The sequence below is a fragment of the Cervus canadensis genome, chromosome 22, assembly GCF_019320065.1.
Source record: "Cervus canadensis isolate Bull #8, Minnesota chromosome 22, ASM1932006v1, whole genome shotgun sequence".
In the NCBI taxonomy this organism is placed as follows: Eukaryota; Metazoa; Chordata; class Mammalia; order Artiodactyla; family Cervidae; genus Cervus; species Cervus canadensis.
Window position 1 is genome coordinate 13,975,160 of NC_057407.1, and position 19,532 is coordinate 13,994,691.

At 38.6% G+C, this 19,532-nt stretch overlaps 1 protein-coding gene across 4 annotated transcripts in view; it reads left to right on the forward strand.

The window, feature by feature from the left end:
* Positions 1-19,532, forward strand: part of CACNA2D3 (calcium voltage-gated channel auxiliary subunit alpha2delta 3) — an 853,893-nt gene that overhangs the window by 275,124 nt on the left and 559,237 nt on the right. For all 4 annotated transcript variants that reach the window (XR_006264409.1, XM_043442153.1, XM_043442156.1 and 1 more), the window contains exon 4: positions 9,563-9,622. Coding sequence is in view for 3 of the 4 variants with exons in the window: in XM_043442153.1 (XP_043298088.1) it covers positions 9,563-9,622 (60 nt within the window). In the remaining variant the exon portion in view is untranslated. The remainder of the gene's footprint in view (positions 1-9,562; positions 9,623-19,532) is intronic.

Sequence of the window (19,532 nt, forward strand, 5' to 3'; positions counted from 1 at the left end):
TGAGGATTAACTGGATTAATTGACTAAAGTACTTAGAACAGTTTGGCACTGGGATAGGAAGTGTGAAACTAAATAATTTGCTGTTATCTCCTTGTGGGGCCTCCTGTAATAGCCCACACTACACTGTCTAATTATAAATACTTGCTGCTCCTCAGAGCTGAACTGTGAATGTGTTGGTCATCTTCATGGCCCAGCTTTTAGTGTAATTCTTCTCATATATTTAATTATCATCAGCATTGTCTTGTCATCATCATCAACAATAATAAGAGCTGACACTAATGAACATTCATTAGGTACCAAGAACTTTTGCCCAGAGTACTCTAATGAAGTAGCTCAAGCCAGGATTCAAGTCAGGTTGTCTGACCCTGGAGCCTACTCTTGGACCAACATAATATGTTCCCTTTCAAACTGAAGTTGCCTGGTAAACATCTGGATGGATGGATACAGGAGAGAATAGAAACAGAATTGAAATAGCTTTTCCCCTGCATCATATTTACATAAAAATCCATCTGAGTAGATAAAATCTGATTAGACATGGAAATTGTTCAATATCTCTCTGTTTTCAAGAGTGAAGGGAATTTTCCTTCCCGGACTATAGTTGGGGCCCAGGGGCTGGGAGCTGCTTGCCATATTCACTATCCTGTTCTGTGTCTCACTGGTACCATCCGTCAAAGGAGCTTGCTTTGGCAAACACCTTAATTTCTGTGTTTGTGCCATTTTGAGGACATCAGTCAAAACTTTATAAAGGCCCTTGCCTCATTCATTTCCACCCCACTGATCACAGATTTTTCTGTTGAAGCTAAAAAAAGAGTGGTGGATTCTGAAAGCCAGTCCTTAAGGAGCAGGTGCACAGCCTTGTATTTGAGAACACAGATTTTGGAGTCCCTTTCTTGGCAGCAGAATTAACTTTCACATAACCTCCATGCAACTGTGAACTTGCATTGCTGTTCCAAGTTCTCCCCACATGGGAGCCAACTATGGAAGTCATAGACTCTGTGGTCTTTTCTTGTTCCAGTCAAACTGTGTTATGCTTGAAAATTTTGTCTCCTCCCCTGCCCCATTACCATGATAGCTTAATTACATTTGTGTGGAATTCTTCAGGAAATGTTTTGCATGTACATGCTCATCAAATTCACACATGGAGATACAGACTAAAAATGGTATTATTTCAGTTCACTGGGTAAGAAAACCAAAACTCAGAGAAGTTAAGGTTTTCACAGAGTCAAGTAACTACTGAGCAGAAAGATCTGGATTCAAACTTTTGTTCTTGGGCTGTGAGACTGTTCTAATTCTATTGAGCTGTAATATTTAAAAGGCCAAAAGCTTAGAGCCATGATTAAGTCATCTCTTCTTAGTGTCCCACTCAGTTCTTGTTGCTGTTCTGATTACTTAATAGGTTCTCAACAAATACTCGTTAAACTAAATTGAACAGAAGTGATGGGAACTTGTTGTTACAGCCAGGATTGGAAACTCTGTACCGTAGACATTCTCTCCAGGACTATCGCCTTCTTAACTTGGCTGCACCTTATCTTATCTTTCTTATCTTAGGCAGATGCTCCCATCTTCCTTAGCTAGTTGGACAGTACCCTCAATGCTCTGCCACTGTGGGTTCTGGTCAGAACCTCTGAGTCAGCCCTGGAAAGATATAATTAAGGGCTGGAACAAAATTTCGTTCAACATGGTCAGAGCCCTAAGTGATAGATGATTTCCATTGTGTAAAAAAGATATGTTTATCCTTAAATTGACTTAATATCATAGCTCTTTTCACACTGGACTTATATCCTCTCAGGAAGTTAATGACAGTTCCATTGTCCATGAAGGAAAGAGTTCAGTTATCTTAAAACTGAAGGATTCAGAGGGAAGTTAACAAGGTTCATGGTTAAGTAGCCTTGATTTTGATAATCCAACTCTATAAACCACTGTCAGGAGGATACCTACGTAGAAGACCACATTCTAAAATGCTGGATCATTTGGAAAAACGTGCTTGGGCTGAAATGTAAGACTGTCTTTTCTTTCTGTCTCCTCCCAGCTGCTTTGGCCCCTGGGTAGCCTTTTGAGCAGTTTGGCTATTTCCATGTTCAATAGTTTTGCAAATGTTACATTTTGGCAAATGCAGCCTTAGGTGTAAAATGAGATAGCTTTGGTTTGGAAATTGGCCACACATGTTGATAACAGTTATTAATCGAATCAGCCTCAAATTGATAACAGGTATCTCCTGTGGAAACAAAGATAATTTGTTATTGATTGTGATCCAGCCTTCTGTTGTAAACTCTAGGCTTATTTTGTCTTGTAAAAGGTTGGTGTAGCCTTATGCAATCTGAAGGAGACAGGAAGAGAGGGGGTGGAGGAAGGAAAGAAAACTCTCCCCACATACACACGATGTGTTTACTCCATTGTTCTGTTACCTGCTTTCTCTGGAAACTTTATAGATTAGCTTTTATAATCTACTTTGAAATGTTTGCTGTTTTTAAAGCAGAAGCAATCTTTGTAGCTTTCAAGCAGAAGGTCATTTTATACAAAATGTTCATTCGTGTGCAACAAAGCTTATTTCTTCTACAGGAACAAAGAAATAATGAAGGCTCCTTAAAAGTTGTTTTTCTCTAAAGGAACGATCATCTTGATAGCTAGTGATTTGTATATGCCTTTTCTATTGGAGTTGAAAAGCAAAAACATTCGTATCAATAAGGATTACTGAATATTATTAGACTCAGATATGACTCTAACTTCAGCCTCAGTGTTTCAGAGTAGGAGGGAAAGATGTCTTGGATTTCTTGTCTAGTTGGTGTCCATCTCTCCAGGTTATTCCTTTTGCCCTGATTTACTACCTGATGGTAATCTAGCCATTGATGTGGTCTCTGCATAGCTCTACAAGATCCAGCTCTTTCTAGAACAAAGTCCTAAATGTTTTCTTGTCTCCAAAACTTTGTTTGCCATGTTTCTTTGGGCTGGAACACTCTCTTAGCAACGTCCCGCTTTCCTTTAGAGCTCAACTTAAATGTAATTTTTTTTTCTGGGAAGCTTCGTGGCTTATTGTTACCATGATTTGTCATTTAGCTCTTTATTGGGAAATAGCTATTTTCTTTATGCATGTCCTCCGCCTTTATGCATGTCCTCCACCCTCCAGCTCTTTATTGGGAAATAGCTATTGTCTTTATGCATGTCCTCCACCCTCTGTAAACCACCTCATGATGTTCCATGGTTCACTGGTGATACAAGTCCTTCAATTACTTTAGCTACAAAAGCATCAAAGATTAATCTACACTGTTGCCTCTGCGCTTAGTTGTGTCGGACTATGTGACCTTACTGACTATAGCCTGCCAGGCTCCTCTGTCCATGGGATTCTCCAGGCAAGAATACTGGATTGGGTTGCTATTTCTTTCTCCCAGGTATCTTCTCAACCCAGGGATTGAACCCACATCTCCTGGGTCTTCTGCATTGGCAGGTGAAGTCTTTAACCACTGAGTCTCTTGGGGAGCCCTAATCTACACTGTAACAGAGTGATAAAAATTCTATCCAGATTGGAGAAGAGATTAACACCAGATGGAGTGAAAATGTAAATTTAAATATCTTAGTTTTCCCCCCAATGTGACAGTTCTTAAACTGTTGGTTTCTGACTCTTCATACAAGGATGCAGTGTTTGGAATTAATCCTGGGACAAATCAGTCTCATTTTGTCCAGATTTCTGGACAGATCTTTTGATGAACTAATGGCATTTAATGAGAATAGAGATTTGTCATTTTTATTTCTAGGATCAGTTGAGTTTGAAATCTGTGACTATAGAGAGAACCTGGGTTTCCTCTGTCCTTATCTCTTCAGGTGGTCAGTATGTCAAGTTTAAGACATGATCGTGATGTGGTACTAGGATAATAATCACCTGCTGTACACACTGATCTGCACAGCATGTAGCTTTTACTCCATCACACTCATCGGCAGTCCCTAAAACAAAAGCTGCTAACCCTTTGTGGAAGGAGAAGATGAACCGTGTCACGCTGGGTGTGGTTGTGACAGTTAGTGTTGCTTCTCTTTGATTGCTCCATTTAGCTGCTTTTCTGCAAGTTTAGCTCTTGTTGATTTGAAGGAAGAGTCACGTGATCTTTTTAATGGTATTAAAGACAATTTAATAACTAGTGTTATCTTAACATGACCACAGATTTTCCTTAGAATCCCTTCTATTGAATTTAAGCATTATTTGAGAAAGAATCTTACACTCATTTCAGAGAAAAAGGGCAATAAAAACCGGATATGAGCATTAAATGTCTTTGTAAAACACAAAGTGAAATCACTAGTCATATTAAATAGTTTGAAATTTTCATTAAAATTCCTGTATCCCATGATCATAGAATTTACAAGCCAAAGCTTTTTATCTTTAACATGAGAAATAAAAATAACATTCTTATTTGCTTTTCATGTGTTTTTTAAAAAAATCTATTGACGTATTTATTTATTTTTGGTTGCACTAGATCTTCGTTGCTGCCCTCAGACTTTGTCCAGCTGAGGCGAGTGGGGTCTCCTTTTTGCTCTTGGTCCACGGGCCTCTCACTGTGGCGGCTTCTCTCGTTGGTGGAGCACAGGCTGTGGGCTCACGGGTGTCAGCAGTGCCGCACCTGGGCTCAGGACCTGCGGCTCAGGGGCTCTAGAGGACAGGCTCGATAGTTGTGGTTCATGGGCTTAGTTGCTTCTCAGGATGTGGAATCTTCCTGGACCAGGAGTCAAACCTGTGTCCTCTGCATTGGCAGGCAGATTCTTAACCACTGTACCACCCGGGAAGTCCTGCATATGGTTTTTATATTTCTGTTTTAAGGCTTTTGGACCATAGTTGTCCCTGCTCCAATTTTAGGGATATTTATTAAAAACTTTTTTCACTTGTGCACAATTTGTTCACCTGATAGAATCAGTAGGATTCCAGTAATAAGTTACTTTGGTTGTGGAACTGTATTTTCTATTACTCTCCCCACTTTTCACTGCATATTTCTTTCCATCTTTTCTCCTTTTAAGCCAAAAAGATCTGGAACCAAAAAATGAAATAAAGTAGAAAAAAAATCATTTTCTTCTTCTGATCCAGTTTTTACTTTAACTTGGTGTCCTATTTTCCCCCCATCTGGACCATGACAGAGAATGTGACATCTCCAATGTCTTTAACGCTAACCTTGATTTAAGTGTTTTCAGGGGAGGAGATGGGAGACTGTGCATTCTGTATTGTTGCATGATACATGTGGAGTCATTGTAACAACAAATAAGATGTGATTTTAAATGAAATGCCTTAATACCCCTGCTGTTCCCCTTGGCAGTTTTGCATTCACCAGAGCTATAAATACTATCTATGGTCCATGGCTTATAGCATTTTATATATATGAAGATAACTTTTGTGTTTATTCCACTAAAAAGGAACAGTTATTTAGAAATCTTAAAAGCCAATGTAGTATGTATCAATTGATGAATTGCAAGTTTTTAGCTTGTAGGTGCTTTGTTTCAAGGCCAGGATGTATATTCCACTATATTGCTCCCATTTTTATTTAGTAAGGAGATGCTTGGTTATTAAGGGGGAAAGGGTACCTATGGACAAAACTGCTGCTTTCTCAAATCTCAATTTTGAATACCAGTCTTCAAAACCATTTTTATTTCCAGTGTGTAGTTTTAATTAAAAAACACACAATTCTGTAGTCCCATCTGCAAAGCCAAAAGAGGAATTCATGTAAGAGAAAATTAACTTATTATTAAAAGAACACTGCCTTTCTAATAGATACGATAGAGTAACAGTTCTCCTCAGGCTCAGTGGCAGTCCCTTATATAATAACTAAAATATTAGCACATTTAAATTGATTTTCCTTGCCTGCAAGTAATAATCAAAAGACACTCTGGGCTATTATTTTCTGCTGGCAAGCATGAGTTGGAAGTTGAGTGGTTTTGATTTTGTTAATGATGATTCAGTTTATTTTTATTTTATTAACAATGGGAACACTGTCTCCAGGACTCCTCTGTTTTAGGTAAATTCATGGCACATGATTTCTTTCTTAAATAACATTTCTTATATTTCATTTATCTTTATACGAATGTTTTGAGAAAGATCAGCAATGTTTTGTTCTTTCCAAAAGGTGTCCATGGTTCTTGATGTGCTTTTTGTCATTATCACTGTGCATAGCAACTGAGTCTATTCTTGTTGGTGTGGGAGAGGCCAGGGGTTCCCTGAATTCTCTCATATGATGTAAGCCTGTCCCCTGTTGGCATCAGAGCACAAACAGATAACTCCATCACAGGAAGGTTATGTCCTTTCAAAGAGCCCTGTTCCAAAGTGCTTCCGTGCTTCACATGAGACAGTATTATGTGTGGCTGCCAGTTAACTAACTTTTTCTGAATCATATCTCCTAAAGCACTGTAGTGAGCATGATGGGAAAATATCTTTATGGAAACAAGAAATGTGTGAGATAAATTAAGTTAAAAAAAGGCATGCAACAGATTTAACTTGAAAATGAACGTAAAAACCAGCCAGAAGGATTCAAATTCTCATGGACTCAACTGCTCCACACAAAGATCAGTGTTCTGGCTGGTGTCAGTGGTTTGTACAGTATTATAGAATTGTTTCTAGTGTGTTATCTTCTTGTGCCCTGTGGCTTGTATTGCAGTATTTGGAGTTGAAATACTGTTCATGTTATGCCATACACAGATTTTTTAAAAGATATTTCAATTAATTACTTTATTTTTGGTTGTAATGGGTCTTTATTCCTTTGTGGGTTTTTCTCTGGTTGCATTGCTCAAGCTTCACATTGCAGTGGCTTCTTCTGTTGCAGAGCATGGGCTCCAGGGCTGGCAACTTCAGCAGTTGCGGCGTGTGGGCTCAGTGATTGCCGTTCCTGGGCTCTAAGGCTCAGGCTCAATAGTTGTGGTGCATGGGCTTAGCTGCTACACTGTGGCATGTGGGATCCTCCCAGATCAGGTATCAAACCCGTATCTCTTCCATTGGGAGGCGGATTATTTAGCACTGAACCACCAGGGAAGCTCTATACACAAATTTGTTTATGGCATGTATGAGATATACATAAATATAAATGTAAATAAAACATCATATGAAATGCATTTAATGCTGTGTTGTTTCCTGATAACTTCAAGTTCCCTGTTTCTTATTTGTTCGTCCTATACTGCTTTATTGTTTTCTGGGTTTCCAATTCTTCACTTTTTTCAATATTATCTGTCTCATTCATTAAGAAATTTTTTTTGTTTTTGTCTTTTGATCATTTGTCCATTTCATTGCAATTTCTTTTCTGCGTTCTCCAAGTGCTTAGACACCATGAGAAAACAACTTCTATGACTGTAAATACACAGTCAAAATGAATGGCTTTTTTGATATGTAAGTGTTCAAAGATGTATAATATTTATTATACATACCTTATAACAGTTTGTAAATGATTTCATGATACATGCATATACATTCTAAATCTGTTACAGTGATTAAAAAATTAAGCTCACACAAACACAGATTTCTTAAATCACTGTCAGTCATTTTTCTTTCAGGGTCCACATTGATACATTTGCAAATTGTATCAAGTCATCACAGGATGTTAATAAGCTTCATTGACCAGGATGTTTCCAAAAAGACCAAGGCCCACTGAAAGTTGGGTCCAGTGTGTCCAGTCTACATAGATAGTGTCTCTTTCTTTTTCTCTGTTTCTCATCATCTTTATTTTATGCCTTTCTCCTATAAAGTATTTTATGTCTTATAGTGAAAAGACATCTATATGTATATGTGTATATACACACACATATTTTTAAAAAGATAAATGAGGTTGTCCTTGGAAGGTTGGTGGAGCTCATTACAAGGGGATCTGGGATGAGTGCTATTTGTAGTCAGTGGCCCTCAAAGTTCTGCAGCTTCTGAGCCATCCAGAGAGCTCCTTAAAACAAATTGCTAGGATAATTTCCCTGTTGGTCCAGTGGCTAAGACTCTGTGCTTCCCAACGCATGGGGACCAGGTTCTATCCCTGGTTGGGGAACTAAATTCCACATGCCCACGTACTGGTGCAGCCAAATAAATAAAAATAATAAATATTAAAAAAAAAAGTTTGCTGGGCTCAGCCCCAGAGCTTCTGATTCTGTAGGACTGGGATGGGACTTGAAAATGTGAGTTTCTAACAGGTTATCAGGTGAAACTGATGTTGCTGGTAGGGGACTCCACTTTGAGAACCACTGATCTGGGATTGTCTTTTCATATGTTTGGGATGAGGAAACCATCCCAAGAATTTGACAGGGGAAGGGCTTGCCCAGATTTCCCAATGGTAGGAGATTGCACCTTCCCTAGAATTGGCCCTGGATCTTCTGGCTCTGGCCCTGTAATATTTTCCTGGGATCTGTTCTTTGACTGAGCAGAGAAGGAGAAGCTTCTTCCCAACTATCTGAAGAGAATCTGGGAAACCAGATTGGCCACACTTCCCAGTTTCCATTCCATGGGCAGCATTATCTCTGGCTGACCTGTCACTTTCTTTAAGTGTCCTCTGGAGAGAGAAGGCTTTAGGGCTTCTACTGGTGCCCAACTTACCCAAATATATTTCAGCCTCTGTATTCCCGTGTCCAGTTTAATAATTATTCATGGAACATTTATCTGTTGACTTGTGATCATTTAGAGATTAATGTCATAATTTTTGAATTTGAGTTTAACATGGCCTGTTAAACTCAGTTCTATAATATGTGAAAAAAGCAAGCTAAAGACAGCATAGGCTACAAGAATAACTGTGGGAAAAATATAAATGGTTTAATTTTTACCTGGATCTGAAGTTTTTCTTTAAATTCAATAAAATTTCAATGAAATATTATTTCACTAAATGAGTTTTCTGCAATATCCTGTAGCTTACATTTTCATGGGGAGAAATAACTTATTGTTGGTAACTTTAAATTAAAGAATAAATGATTGGCATTAAATGGAATTTTATAAAAATTGTTTCATAACAATACGTGTTGGCTGAATTTCATTGGCAAAGAAGAGAAACAACAGTTGTGTATTTATAGTTGTTAGTTGTTGATTTAATTTTAGTGATTTTCTTATTGGGATGCAGATTGTCAAGATGGCATTGATGTACCATTAACTTCAAATAAATGTTACCTGATAATTATGCACCAGAGCTGGGTGCAGAAAGAGTTGACCTTAAATGATTGAGGAAATTAAAATAAATATTGTTTCCAAACCACTGGGAAAGAAAGCCCACTTAGAGTTGGACTCAGTTCAATTCAATAAATCTTGACCGTGGGCTTTGTATGCCTAAGGAATATACTTTTCTAGGTAGGTTTTGTAGTCCATATCTGGCCTCATGAGCCAGTGTCTTTGAATTTTTATGAAAGTGGATACAGAACATGTGTGCATTTATATACATATATGATTGGATGATGAAAGCAAAAACTAGATTTTGACACTGATATTATTTTCAGTTTTGAGGGAGCGTAGGCACTAGGTCACAGTTTGCACGCCATGGTATGATCTGTCATTTTGGGGCAATGAAGAAATGTCAGTGTTTTCACGATGTTGAAATGGGGTCCAGGTCACACTTCTGATTCTTTGTGTTGCTTTCTATCTTTACAGCGTCTTGTGGAGGCTGCGGAAGAGGCACACCTGAAACATGAATTTGATGCCGACTTGCAGGTAACTGATTCTAGTTTGAGTTAAACTGCTTTTTGTGCTTGCTGCTAAAGGAGAAACACTAGGTATACTGGGAATACCAGGGTTCAGATGTTTGGGGAGAAGGCTTTTTAGAGTATGGTACAGAGTTGAAATAAATGTACCTATTTCTTAACAAGACAGGACAACGATCCTCAACCATTTTCCACTGTGTAAATTACAAGTGATAATGCATACTTACACGCATGTAACCAGGTTTCAGTGAACTCCTAATTCTGGGGGAGTTAATCAGTCAACTGACAGTAATCACCAGAGCTTTTAATGATAAATTGATAAGATAGATGGCAGAATATATCCAAATCCCTCTTCCATGACTGCATTTTAAGTGACTGAAAGAACATATGGATCTAACCTTGAATTTACTGTTAATTATATTTAAAAATTACATCATTCACAGACCTGGATTTGAACATCTGCTTAATAAGTTTCTTATAGTGAATCTAATATCTAATCATAGCACACATGTATCTGGTTGGGAAGGATTTCAATGCTGCCATGTATATAGAAAACATAGTAAAAGGCAAGAAGTGAATTGAATAATACTTTGAGGTTCCTTTGGGTCCTTCCAGAAGGAAATTTTATCTGTATTGTCATTTTGAGTTTGTGACTTTTCCTTACTGCTGGCAAAACAGGAGTGAATCTTAACTCCTTAAGGCTGTGCTTTGCTAGAACATACATACTTCTTTTAGTGCCATGTGGTCACAATTAGGAAATAGTGTTTATTTTGCCATGTTTTCACTCATATGGAAAAGATAAATCTTCAAGCACAGAAAAAGATGTTGATACCAAAGATAGCCTTTGACTGTGTCTCTGTCCCTTGGATGTCCCTCTTGTCATTGCTTCCATCTATATTTTGTGCCTTGTGGATAAAGAATGCCAACTCAGATGGAGTAATAGAGGCAAGTTTAATAATGAGAATATTTACAAATACGTGGTAAAAGAAACCAACAAGCAATGTGTCATATTCTTGGGGCAAGCCACACACTTGGCCTGAAGGAGCAAGGGGAGGGGGTGGCTTCTAGAACCCAGGGATGGTAGCCATACAGAAAGGGTACTTGGTAGTGAAATGGTGAGGTGATAAGGGTAGAATTTGGGGGAAAGGATACCTCCAATAACTGTCTCTAGTCTTCTGATTTCTTGCTGTAACCCACCATTGACTGAACCTAACTGTTGGTGTAGTTGATTTGGTTCAGAGTTTCTGAGACTTTTGGTGGAGAAGGTTGAAGAATGGGTCTGGAGAGGAAACAATCATTTTTAGTCATAACACTGAATGTATGAAGCAAATAGAACCAAGAATGCAGTTAAGCATCAGAGGCTCCAGGAAGAGGTGGGAAAAGGCTTGGGGATTGTTGGTAACACCTGGAGAGGAATGGGGCGGACAGCCCTGCTCTTTGAGCAAAGTTACAAAGGGCAGAGTCAGCTGAAAATAGCAAGAAGCACCTTGTCTTCCTATAGCCTTACCTGCTTGGTGGCTCCAGGAAGAACCAGGGGGCATTTGTTGGCCCCATTTGTCTGCAGTGTGCCTCCTTTTCAAGGGTTTGAACTTCCTAGAGTGGACTGGAAGGGATTTAATGGAAGCATTAGGAAGCATCTTTGCAAGTGTGACAATTGGATGGACCTTTTAAGTGCCTTGCCAAGGAAACTAACTATCTCTTCTTGGGAGTTCCAGAAGTTTTTTCAGCAATATTCTGGTTGTAATTGACAGAAAGTCAACTCAAATCAACTTAATTTGATGAGAATCTGTGAGTCCAAGCTGATAATAAATAAAAAACAATCTGCGTGCTCAGTTGCTCAGTAGTTTCTGACTTTCTGTGGCCCCATGGATGGTAGCCCGCCAGGCTCCTCTGTCCGTGGGATTTACCAGGCAAGAATACTGGAGTGGGTTGCCATTTCCTTCTCCAGGGGAACTTCCCTACACAGGGATCAAACTTGCGTCTCTTGTGTCTCCTGCTTTGGCAGGTGGATTCTTTACCACTAGCGCCACCCGGGAAGCTCAAATAAACAAACAGATGGATAAATAGACAAACACATAAATAACAGAGAAGGGAAAGCTCTTTTAGCCGTGGTCCCCAACCTTTTTGGCACCAGGGACCGGTTTAATAGAAGATCATTTTTCTGTGGATGCGAGGTGAAGGATGGTTTCAGTATGATTTAAGTACATTGCATTTAGGGTTCATGCTTCTGTGAGAAGCTAATGCTGCTGCTGATTTGACAAGAGGCAGAGTTCAGGAGATAGTGTGAGCAATGGGGAGCATTATCGGTACAGATGCAGCTTCACTTGCTTGTCTGTTGCTCACTTCTTGCTATTTAGCCTGGTTCCTATCAGGCCATTGTCCAGTACTGATCTTATAATACAGTTGTGCTCATGCTCAGTCACTTAAATCATGTCTGACTCTTTGGGACCCCATAAACTATAGCCTGCCAGGCTCTTCTGTTCAAGACATTAACCTGGCAAAAATACTGGATTTGATTGCCATTTCCTCCTCCAGGGGATCTTCCCAACCCAGGGACTGAACCTGCAACTCCTGCATTGGCAGGTGGATTTTTTACCACTGAGCCACCTGGGAAGCCCCTTATAGTACATTATCAACTACTGAATACAGAAAAAATGATGGCATTATAAAATTATGTTAGTAATTGCTTCAGGCAAGAATCTTCAGTGGATGCTAAAATTGGCAGGTTTGATGAAGAACAAGACATTGATAATTTCAAAGTATCTGTCCACAAATTGCTTATTATTAATAATTACAAAGGGAAAATAGCTTTATTATGGATAATCCTGGCAGACACCATCTTAAACAGGTAATCAAAGTTAATATCAATAATGGCACAAAGAGACAAAGTGCCTTCAGATGTGATAGCCAGGAAAAATAAAATATTGCTTGTGCAGACTCAAATTGATAACCTGAATCTAACTATGATAAAATATCATCAAAATTTTGATTGTGGAACATTAAAGGACAATATAGATACATGACAACTGAATGCAAACACTCATGATCCTAAATAAGATCTGGAGCCAGAAACAAAGATTTGAATACAGACTGTGCTTTAGACATTAATATTGTCTCAATTTTGAATTTCTTCATTTTGCCCCCTGTATGGTGCTTATGCAAGAGAATGTCCTTGTTCTTGAGGTTTTCTGGGTCAAACATTTGGATTCATTGGTCCCAAAGGAAGAAGTAAGTTTGTAAGAGATTGAAAAAGATTATTGGAACTCAGGACTCTTGGAAAGTCAGGTGTTTATGACTCATTTAGTCAATTTTATTTTGAGATCAGTTGTCTTCAAAAAGTAATTGGGTGAGTGAAGGAATGATTTAATTGACTTATAGGATTGTTTTTCCTTCAGGAGAGGAAAATGTTCTGTGGTTTAGTTTAACAAGAGCTCTCTCTCTCTCTTTTTTGTCTTTTTGAATCAGTTGTGATTTTCTAAGAGTGCTCTGACCTCCTTCCTATGATTGAACCCTTACAATAAAATTCTGGTGCAGCATACTGATTCCCTTGTTGAATGTGATGATGGAAACATGAATGCAGCATGAGCATCTCTCTCTGAAAGTATAGAGACTGAGAGAATAGGTCTCTGGGTTCTTAGAGTTTTTGTTCTCTTGGGGACAAAGATGATGGGCTCAGCTTTTCCTCTCCCATTGTCATCTGTTCTGTATAAGTACAAGACGAATATCAGAGGCTATAGCTGTGGTTTGAGCGCAGAGTAGATGCTGAAATAATCTGTCAATATTACAGAGTGTCATTCAGTATCTGGACCATGACAGAATATTCTCTGGGTCAGAGTAAATCACATGCACTTTTGTGGAAAAGTGGAAGAGAGAAGACTTTGAGAAAATAGACGTGCATCCAAGATGTATGTCTGCTTCGATGAAGGTTTTGAAGCTGTGAAACACTGATGCAGTTACATGCAAGTCTGTTAACAGCGTGGGTGTCGGCCCCATTGCTTTTCCTGGAATAGCAGGTCTGTCTGTATACAGTCTCTGAGTTTATTGCTATGACGGTTCATTAGAGCTGATCAATTGTTAATCTGGGTTCCGCTGACCTCTCTCCAACCCCTGCCAGTAGATTGTTTTTATCAAAGAAATTTCAGACTACCATCTGCTCACCATGAAATAATGCTGAGGAGGTTCCCGTGCTGTTAGCTAACTAAGGAGGAGCAGAAGGAGCTGGGAATCTGTTTTCCTACGTTTAAAAAAAAAAAGTGTTTTTGTGAAATTTCCTAAACTGTGCAGCTTCAGGGTCTATAATGTTAGCCCCTATTTCCCCTCCCCATTTCCAAAATGAAAAAGAAATGCTGGGTCTTCCTCTTCTTTCACTTTAGGTTGGAGTCTTCATGTCTTTGGACCATCTTGTGCTTTAAAGGTGAATAATTTGTTTTTCATTTGTAGAATTATCATTTTGTAATTTTATTTGTCATTTAAATTTTCTCTTACAGTTTCTGCAGAGGTTTGACTCTTTCCTTATGGGCTTACAGCTTTGATATTGTTAATCCTTTCTGTAGGTCCTTAAGTGTGGCACTGAATTGTTAGTTCTTCACAAAAACTATGTTGGGCAACAGGCAAAATACAGCCTTGAAAGGATGGCATATGTGAGCAACCCACAGTGCAGCGTCCTTCACACACACCAGAGCTGCATGGGTTCACTAGCTGGGAAACTTTCTTATAGATACTAGTGTTGGTTTAGCCCTTGAGTTTGTTCTGCTATCTCGTGTCCTGTGGGTTCCAGACTGGCTTCTTGGTTTTGTTCTTTGTTGCCTGATATTGCCATTTGGGCACTTTTCAGTTAGAATTGATGCAAAAGGACACCTTGTTAAAATGGCATCTTCCCTATTTTTAATCGCACACTTTGAATTAACATAGGGTTTTTAATGTAGAGCTTGTATGAGATTGAAAATTTTAAGAAAGCAGTTTAATAACTTTTAATTAATCACATATGATAATTTTAGCATTTCATTCTCATTATTTTGATGGCAAAACCTAACTCAGGACAAGGGTGGGATGGTGAGCAATAGCCACTCACCCTGATTATTCCAGTTATTAATGAATTTCTGGCAATCTAGGTCTGCACATGTAGTATAATTCAGAGATAAGCCTTCTCCTCTTACATACTCTTTCTTTTTGGATTTTTCCACCAGCAGCAAAGAAGAAAAAAGTCCTTTTGACAGTTTACTAAAAACTTACTTATCTTTGAACTGCAAACATATTTTCTTTGAAAGCTGTCTTAAGTAAGTGCCAATTGCACAGAGCTGTTGCACAGTGGGGGAAAAAAAAAGAATTGTGGTTTTGAATTGTGTATCCTGTGGAAACCTTTTGATTACAAAGTTTTCTATAATAATTTTTCTTTATTGTTTTGTAAATAGTACTGGGAAAAAAAAAAAAAAGCCTGTAGCCATTCAGAAGGATAGCAAGCTGTGCGTGGAAAGAACTGGGGAGATGCCTTCCTGGTCACTGCCGAGCTGCTGTCGCCTGTTTTGCATACACAGTGTCCTGATTTCAGAGCAGGGTGAGGGGTGTGGATTGGAAGTGTTGTAGAGACCACTAATGGGATATGTTGGGGTGGGGATGGCTTGTGATATTTGCTAGAGCATATTCTTCCACCTCATTACCACTGCCTGTTGCACTGGGAAGTTGTGTTGAAGGAGACCCCAGGCAGTAGAGAGGGTGGCTCCAGAGGCCCAGAGGCCCCTTTAGAAGTTCTAACTTTAGCCACTGGGAGAAGGAAGCCTTTCTCGGAAGGGTTAGGAAGGGCATCCAGCAAACGGCAGACCAGAGCAGTGTTTCCCTGCTGGCAAGTAAGGCTTTGCCCTGGGGAAAAACCGTATGCTGTGAAGGAGAGCAAAGGACAGGTTTAGCAGAAGTACTTCCTGAGTGGAGGACACGACTGTCCTTACGGGGTTTCTCATGTATTTCTGTCAAGACCCAATCTGTCTTTGTGCTCTTGGACAGAATGAGGTATTGAGCTCTTTCCTGAGGAACAGGGTGGAACACAGAAGACCCAGACCCCAGAACTGGAACTAGAATTGGAATTAGAAGTTTTTGTAAAGATAACTCATCAACTTTTGTGCACTAAATAAGGAAGATAAGGTTCATTTCACATCTAGAGGAGAAATAGATGGAAAGGAAATTTATAAGCACCTTTTTTTTTCTGATCTAATTTATCAGAGCATGCTTTTCTTTTTTCTTTTTCTTTTTATTAGCTTGGCTAAGGGTCACTCAGCCAAGTGACCTTCTTCATTTTAAGATCTTAAAATGCATTTTAAGATCTTACATTAGATGTTTCTTAATTAGACTGATGTGTAAATAGTTTCTGAGGAATCGTTAAGTGTGAGCATTTAAAAGTCAAAGTCAAAAAAAAAACAAAACAAAACAAAAAAAGTCAAAGTCATTTCTCTGTTGTTACACACACTGTCTTTTTTGTATGTATTTGGCTAGAACGTTTTAACTTTTACAGAGAGTACTTCAGTCTAGAGGTCTGAAAAAGTAAGTTCTGATAGTTCTGGTCCAACTGGACTATTTACATGCTCAAAGAACTGATTGCTCATCCAAAAAAGACAAATTGTAATATCTAAATGATTTCTAAGATGTGCCAGGATTCATTCAACGAATAGTTATTAGTGATGTCCTATGGGTCAGCTACTAGGTTATGGTTATGGCCACAAGCTAGACAGATGCTGTCTTTGTTCTCACGGAATTTGCAATCTAGTAAGAGTGACAGATGTTAAAGCCATGACAACAGAAATAATTTTCAAATTTTGATCATGAAGAATGACATGAAACAGAAGTACAGGGTATTATCACAGCTCAGGACAAGGAGACCTTGCCTAGTCTGGGAGCTCAAGGGGCCTTGCTACAAATCCCTGAAGATTAAGTCTTTTTCTAGCAAAAGTTTTATAACTGTAGATTCACATTCAGTTGTAAGAAGTAACATAGAAATAGTATGATAAAAATATGCCATGTACCCTTTACCCAGTTACCTCTAAAGATAGCACTTTGCAAATCTATAATACATAGTCACAACCAGTATACTGACACTGACACAATCAAGACACAATACGTTCTTATCACAACTGAGATCCCTCGTGTGTCCTTTGCAGCTACACCCACTTCCTTTCAAATCCAAGGCCACATATTGTTTGATTCCATTTATATGAAATGTTCAGAATATTCACAGCTGTGGAGATAGAAAGTAGAGTAGTGGTTACCAGGACTGGAAAATAAAGAAATGGGGAGTGACTGCTAATGGGTATAGAGGAAGTATTGATGGAGTGGAGATTCTAGATTCACCTCCTCCACAGCTAGAAGAAACCTCTCCACAGAGTAACAATGTTCTAGCCCGGGGAACAAAAACGATAGCACAGTGTATCTATGTGTGTGTGTTTGTGTAACAACAGAGAACCTATAATACCTGTGTTTTTCCATAAGCGTGAAATTACATTTATTTTGTCTTCTTTCTATATAATATAGTCTTCGTCACCTCTGAACTCTGATGATACTTTATTGTTGCCTCTTTTACGGTGCTTATCACTGCCTATCCTGTTACTTTTTTTATTCATATGTTTACATATACTCTTACTCTTGAAAAAGCAAGAGAGTTCTAGAAACACATCTACTGCTTTATTGACTATGCCAAAGCCTTTGATTGTGTGGATCAAAACAAACTGTGGAAAATTCTTAAAGAGATGGTAAAACCAGACTACCTTACCTGCTGCCTGAGAAATCTGTATGTAGGACAAGAAGCAATAGTTAGAATTGGATGTGGAACAACAAACTGGTTTGAAATAGGAAAAGGAGTACGTCAAGGCTGTATATTGTCACCCTGCTTTTTTAACTTATATGCAGAGTACATCATGCAAAATGCTGGGCTGGATGAAGCCCAAGCTGGAATCAAGATTGCCAGGAGAAATATCAATAACCTGAGATACACAAATGACATTACCCTTATGGCAGAAAGTGAAGAACTAAAGAGCTTCTTGATGAAAGTGAAAGAGGAGAGTGAAAAAGCTGGCTTAAAACTCAACATTCAGAAAACTAAGATCATGGCATCTGGTCCCATCACTTCATGGCAAATAGATGGGGAAACAATGGAAACAGTGAGACTTTTATTTTTTGGCGGGGGCAAGGAGGGGCTCTAAAATCACTGCAGATGGTGACTGCAGCCATGAAATTAAAAGACACTTACTCCTTGGAAGAAAAGCTATGACCAACCTAGACAGCATGCTAAAACGCAGACATTACTTTGCTGACAAAGCTCCATTCCATCTAGTCAAAGCTATGGTTTTTCCAGTAGTCATGTATGGATGTGAGAGTTGGACTATAAAGAAAGCTGAGCACCAAAGAATTGATGCTTTTGAACTGTGGTGTTGGAGAAGACTCTTGCGAGTCCCTTGGATTGCAAGGAGATCCAACCAGTCCATCCTAAAGGAAATCAGTCCTGAATATTCATTGGAAGGACTGATGCTGAAGCTGAAACTCCAATACTTTGGCCACCTGCTTCAAAGAACTGACTCATTGGAAAAGACCTTGATGCTGGGAAAGATTGAAGGCAGGAGGAGAAGGGGATGACAGAGGATGAGATAGTTGGATGGCATCACTGACTCGATGGACATGAGTTTGAGCAAGTTCTGGGAGATGGTGATGGACAGGGAAGCCTGGTGTGCTGCAGTCCATGGGGTCACAAAGAGTTGAGCATGACTGACCGACTGAACAGAACTGAACTTACATTTGTTGCTTAATTTAAATTTATTCAGAATTCAGCACCTGTTAGGCCCTCTTCTAGGTTGTGGGACTTCCATAAACTGAGATGTTACCCTCATCCTCCAAGAAAGTTCTAATCTCCCTTTTAAAATGTTGTTAGTTGTGACTTTTAAGGATTACAATAGGTATCTTTAATTTAAGTGCACAGTTTATCTTGAGTTACTTTACTATCCAAAGTATCACTCTTACTGAAATAAGAATACCATATGTCTACCTACCACTATTTTTGTGTAATCGTATATTTTACTGTGACATGTGTTATAAACACCATAAGATTTTAAAAATTTTGTTTTAGTTTTCCTTTAAACCACTGTCTTCTAAAAAGTTAAATAAGAAATAAGGTAGTATATGCCCACACATTTACCATTTCTAGCACTCTTTATTCTTTCATAAAGATTTCTGTTACAATTTCCCTTCAACCTAAAGAAACTCATTCTATTTTTCTTTTCTTTTTGCATTGAATGTCTGGTAGCAGTGACTTCTCTCAGCTTTTGTTTATTTAAAAATATCTGTATTTCACTCTCATTCTTGAAGGATAATTTTGCTGGATACAGAACTTTTACTTGACAGTTTATTTTTTCTTTTACCACTTTGAAGATATAATCCTATTCTCTTCTGATCTTTAAAGTTTCTGATGAAATGTCAGCCATCATTTTTATCTTTGTTCCTCTGGATACAGTGAGTCATTTTTCTCTGCTGCTTTGAAGATTTTTTTCTCCTTATCTTTGATTTTCAGTATATTATATAGTATGATAGGTTTAGGATATAACTAGATGTGATTTTCTCTACATTAATTCTGCTTGGAGCTTGCTGAGATTTTTTTAACAATCAGTTCTTCAAAATTTTACCTGCCCAGTTCTCTTTAGAAAAGGCAGAGGAAGCAGAGATCAAATTGCCAACATTTGTTGGGTCATAGAGAAAGCAAGGGAACTTTTTAAAAAATCTGCTGCTGCTTCATTGACTATGCTAAAGCCTTTGACTACATGGATCACAACAAACTGTGGAAAATTCTTAAAGAGATGGGAATGCCAGATCATCTTACTTGTCTCCTGAGAAACCTGTATGCAGGTCAAGAGGCAACAGTTAAAACCTTACATGGGACAACTGACTGGTTC